Source organism: Vespa mandarinia, chromosome 12 (assembly GCF_050613455.1).
Source record: "Vespa mandarinia isolate Hongniang chromosome 12, ASM5061345v1, whole genome shotgun sequence".
In the NCBI taxonomy this organism is placed as follows: domain Eukaryota; kingdom Metazoa; phylum Arthropoda; class Insecta; order Hymenoptera; family Vespidae; genus Vespa; species Vespa mandarinia.
The window spans coordinates 2,020,001-2,025,000 of NC_140821.1; the positions used below are offsets into that span (position 1 = coordinate 2,020,001).

Sequence of the window (5,000 nt, forward strand, 5' to 3'; positions counted from 1 at the left end):
TTTTGGTTAATCAAATAATCTTCTTATCAAATTTTTTTTTGTCGATTTTTATTCCTCCGATCGAATTAACCTCCATCGATAAATATTTCGGAAAAAAAAAACATCAATTAAATAAATCAAATCAAATCAAATCAAATCGAATCGAATCAAATCAAATGAAATTCAATTCGACTTGAATTCAATTAAATTCAATTAAATCGAATAAATAAATTAACATGTAAAAAAAAAAAGGAAGAAGAAGAAGAAGAAGGAAGGAAGGAACATACGAAAGAAGAAAAATTTCTTTCGTCGAAAAGTAAACAAACTTGAAAATACGAAGCAGACAGAAAAGCTAACAAATACTATTGGGAAGAGGGAAGGGTAGGAGGGGGGGGGTAGGAGGAGGGTGATGCAGACGGTAAAGAATCGAACATGAATCCTTCTTCCTATTTCACCATCTCTACCTACGCTCTTCTCCTCCACCTCCTTTTGCTCCTCCTCCATCTCTTTGCTTTTCATCCGAGATACCAAGAAGAAGAAAAAGAATAAGAAGAAGAAGAAGAAGAAGAAAAAGAAGAAGGAACGTACGACGTTCGGCTCTGTTTTCTCTCAAACATACGCAGCATCCCAACCCTTAGTGTTCAAAGATCTCACCCCGTTATCTTCCACGTCATCCTCTCCCTTTTCTCCCTTCACGTTCGTATCGTCAAAAATATCTCGAGACGTTTTTAAAGCTAACGAACGATGACAATGACGATGACACCAACAAGATTACTATTATCCAAACGACTATTATTCTCGTTAAAAGAATAAAGAAAAAGTAAGAAGAAGAAATAAGGATTGAATTTGTCGACTAATCCCTAAAAACGTTTCCCCTTTCGACTTTCTAATGTTTCCTCGTTCCCCACCCCCCTCCCTCTCTCACTCTCTCTCTCTCTCTCTCTACCACTTTTGTGTACATATTGAAGCAAGAGGAAGGGAAGGAGTAGAGGGGGATAGAAGAAAGTAGCACGAGAAAGAGGAAGAAATCATTTTGATGACTACTCTCTCTCTTTCTCTCCTTTTACTATTACCCTACCAAGTCCAACGATATACAAACACATTCGTCACTGTCTCCCATGGGATATTACCCCCGTTTACTCGAAGCAAAGCCGGCAATGACGTAAGGAGAAGCCATATGAATCGAAAAAAGAGTCACAATAAAAAGAAATCAAGTATAACCACATATCGATATATCCTCTTCGTCTCCTCTGCCCTATCACAACACGCCCCGGCCATTTGTACCTTCCTTCCATCCCTTTCTTTTCATCCCGTCTTCCACCCTCAGACCACCCTACGCGATCTTACATTTTACTCTTTCCATTTGGAATTTTTATGGTAAATACACGTACGAAAGAGATTTTTTTTTCTCTTCCTCTTTTTCTTTTTTTTTTTTTTTATAGGATTTCAAAAGCGGACAAACATATGTTTATGTAATACACGGATAAACGCGATAAATGTGTAGATATATACGAATTAAATGTTCATGTTCAATGTTCAAAATTTATCATTGTCATTATCTGTCTTCCTCACCCTCTCCCGCTCTTTCTTTCTCTCGCACTCTCTCTCTCTCTCTCTCTCTTTCTCCCTTTCTTTCTCTCTCTGTCTCTGTATCGATAGAAATTTGACCGCAAAGCAAATAGTTCAATTCTCGTTCGAACTGACTGTTAATTATTAATCGTAGGAAAAACGAAAAGGAATACATATATATATATATATCGTGACGTTAAAAAAAAAAAGAAAAAAAAAAGGATGTTTCCGGGTCGCGTCAGCTTATCGCTCTCTTTTTTATTTGAATTTTTTTTCTTTTTGTTTTATATATATATATATATATATATACATGTATTTTGTTCCTTATCTCTTATCTGTTTTTTCCTTTTTTTTTTTTTTTTTTTTTTAACGAGACAGATGACATGGAACGAATGGATCAGAGAAACTGAACGCGTGTGAGAAAAAAAGAGAGAGAGAGAGAGAGAGAGAGAGAGAGAAAGAGAAAGAGGCAGAAAGACAAAGAAAAAAAAAAGAATATATACACACATATACAAAAATGTATATATATGTATATATAAATGCATGTACATATTCAAACGACGTCATAGTCGTCGATGGTGGTATAGCCGTGTAAAAAGGGGGAGGGGGGATACTACATTGCTTTATGGCTTACCATCATCAGGGACGCGCTCGTCCCTCGAGCGTACTGGAATTCCGGGACACTCACCTGAAAACAAAAGGAGAAAAAGCATTAGATTCTTTTTACTCGTCATCAAAACTCCCTTGGCGTCGTTTAAACACACGTACACATACACGTACACATACACATACACACACATACACACACATACACAGAGAGTTTCATTCAATCTTTTTATTTCTTCTTAATAGAAACTAGAATTACATCTTACTTATTCTTCGTGAGAAAAGATCTAATCGAATGTCAAGGTTGAATGATCTTTACAACATACATATATACATATAATATATATATATGTGTGTATATATATATGTGCGTATGTGTGTGTATGTATGTATATACGTATGTATATATAGGCTGGATAAATAGAGATGAAGATAGAATTCGAGTTATACTATAGTCATTTAAAATACTCAACCGAATCACAATCGAAAATCGTAATAGTATTTATCTAGCTCTCCGCACGAACGATTACGCGTTTAACCATGCGATCTCGATACCCAATGGGATATAAACGCTAAAGAATGTATTTGCACCGGTCAAGTGGATGGAGTAAAACGCGTTTCCTCCCTTACCCCACGTCTCTCTCTCTCTCTCTCTCTCTCTCACTCACTCTTTTTCTCTCTCTTTCATTCATCACACACATAGCTGTATTATCGAATGCTTTATTTCGTAGGATACATTTAATCGTTTTGTATAATGGCCTTTTCAAATTTACAAATTAAAATATACGAATTGAATATTTTAAGTCGATCAAATGAATTAATGATAAAAATATTTTTTTATAATAGAAACCTTTAAAGAATTTAACAAAAAAAAAAATATATATATATATATACACATACACACATGTGCATATATATGTATGTATACATCTATATATATATATCTATATGTTCTTATCCGCCACGCGTAATATTCCCTATCCTTTATCCAAGTCCATTGGGACTTTCTGTATCGAAAAAAAGAAAAAAAAAAAAAAGGGAGAAAAAGAAAAGGAAAGAAAGACAAAGAGAAAGAGAGCCTGTAAAACTTTCCGATTTATTTTTACACGTCGAATCTCTATTTCAAAAAAAAAAAAAGAAAAAAAATTCTATATAAACGTGCTTACAGAACAAAAAAAAATATATATATTACAGTATAATAATGTTGGATATTAATTACCTATATGATTATTTTATCGAATAATAATAATAATAATAATAATAATAATAATAATAATAATAATAATAATAATAATAATAATAATAATAATAATAATAATAATAATAATAATAATAATAATAATAATAATAATAATAATAATAATAATAATAATAATAATAATATAGAAAACAAGTTGAAAATTAATAAATGAAAGAAAACTAAACGAAACTTATCGATAATATATTTCAAATTCGAATAATTCACCGCCGGTATCCTATTCGTTGAAAGAGAGGAGTATGAGAAGGGAGGAGAATGGGAGGCGATCTCTGAAACTACGGAAACCAAATCCTCCACTATAGAATTTCCACGAAGGTTGGAGGGTTGAAGGAAAGAAGGGTGGGTACTATACTACACCATTTCCCCATTTCTATACAGAGATACACGTTATATACATATATATATATATATACATACATACATATATATATATATATATGTATATATAGTATACATATTATAAACCATAGCTAGAAACACGTTTAAAATTTTATCCGTAATCTCGGCCCAGGAATAATATATATATACATATAATATATATAAATGTATACGTATACACGTATCTACATATGTATACATGTATATAAATATATACGTAATAAATACGGTTAAATACATATGTAGATGATCGTAGAGTAAAATCGAGAAGGTGGACGGATAGATAGGAGAATTGGCCGGAACGGAGCTCGTTTTCGCACTGTGTAAAACGATATCTAGTTGTACATTAATTATCCTGATAATCGATAGAAGGACGGATGTCGGTAGGGCGGAGCAAAAGAGAAATAGAGAAAGACAGAGACAGAAAGAGAGAGAGAGAGAGAGAGAGAGAGAGAGAGAGAGAGAGATAATAAATAAAAGAGAGGGAGAGAGAGAGAAGTCACGAAACGAGGTAAACGATGTATTTTCCAGAAAACACACGTGCAGGATACATACATACATACATACATACAAACACACATACATACATACATACATACATACATACATGCACGTACACACACATACACACATACGTACACGTTTATACATATATACGTACGTACATAAGTATACGTATGAGAATATACGAGCCATATACGTCGGTAACAACAACGTTTTAATTCGTCATAGTTGGATCATGTGAACTAGCATACTTGAAGAAGGGAAAAAGAGAGGAAAAAACGAGAGAAGGAAAGAGAACAGAAAGAGAGGGGACTCGGTTGAAAATCAGGTCGGACTGGATTTGCGTTTATGAATAAAGACGCGTTTTACGTTTTGCCCGCAACGAAAGAGACTCGTGGGCTTTTAATCCCCATAGTTTCGTGCGACAGAATAGAAGATAGAGAAAAGGAGAGTGAGCGAGGTAAACGGAATAAATAAAAGAGAACAAAGAGAGGGAGAGGGAGAGAGAGAGAGAGAGAAACTTCGCTGCTGATCGTCGTCATCTATCTCTTTCTCTCTCATGTGTACTCTCTCATTGTGTTTACATAAATACTAAAAGAGGATCGATAACGACATTTTATCGCCTTGGTCACGCAACAACTCCGATGATTGGCTACACGTTTTTCCTTCCAGTACCTACCTCACCCCCTATCCCCCTACCACTTTC

At 34.1% G+C, this 5,000-nt stretch overlaps 1 protein-coding gene across 14 annotated transcripts in view; it reads right to left on the reverse strand.

The window, feature by feature from the left end:
- Positions 1 to 5,000, reverse strand: part of heph (polypyrimidine tract-binding protein 1 heph) — a 442,781-nt gene that overhangs the window by 177,305 nt on the left and 260,476 nt on the right. For 9 of the 14 annotated variants that reach the window (XM_085660475.1, XM_085660468.1, XM_085660469.1 and 6 more), the window contains one exon: positions 2,183 to 2,236. The exons of the other annotated variants lie outside the window; for them this stretch is intronic. In XM_085660475.1, the coding sequence (XP_085516601.1) occupies positions 2,183 to 2,236 (54 nt within the window). The remainder of the gene's footprint in view (positions 1 to 2,182; positions 2,237 to 5,000) is intronic. 14 annotated transcript variants of the gene reach the window in all.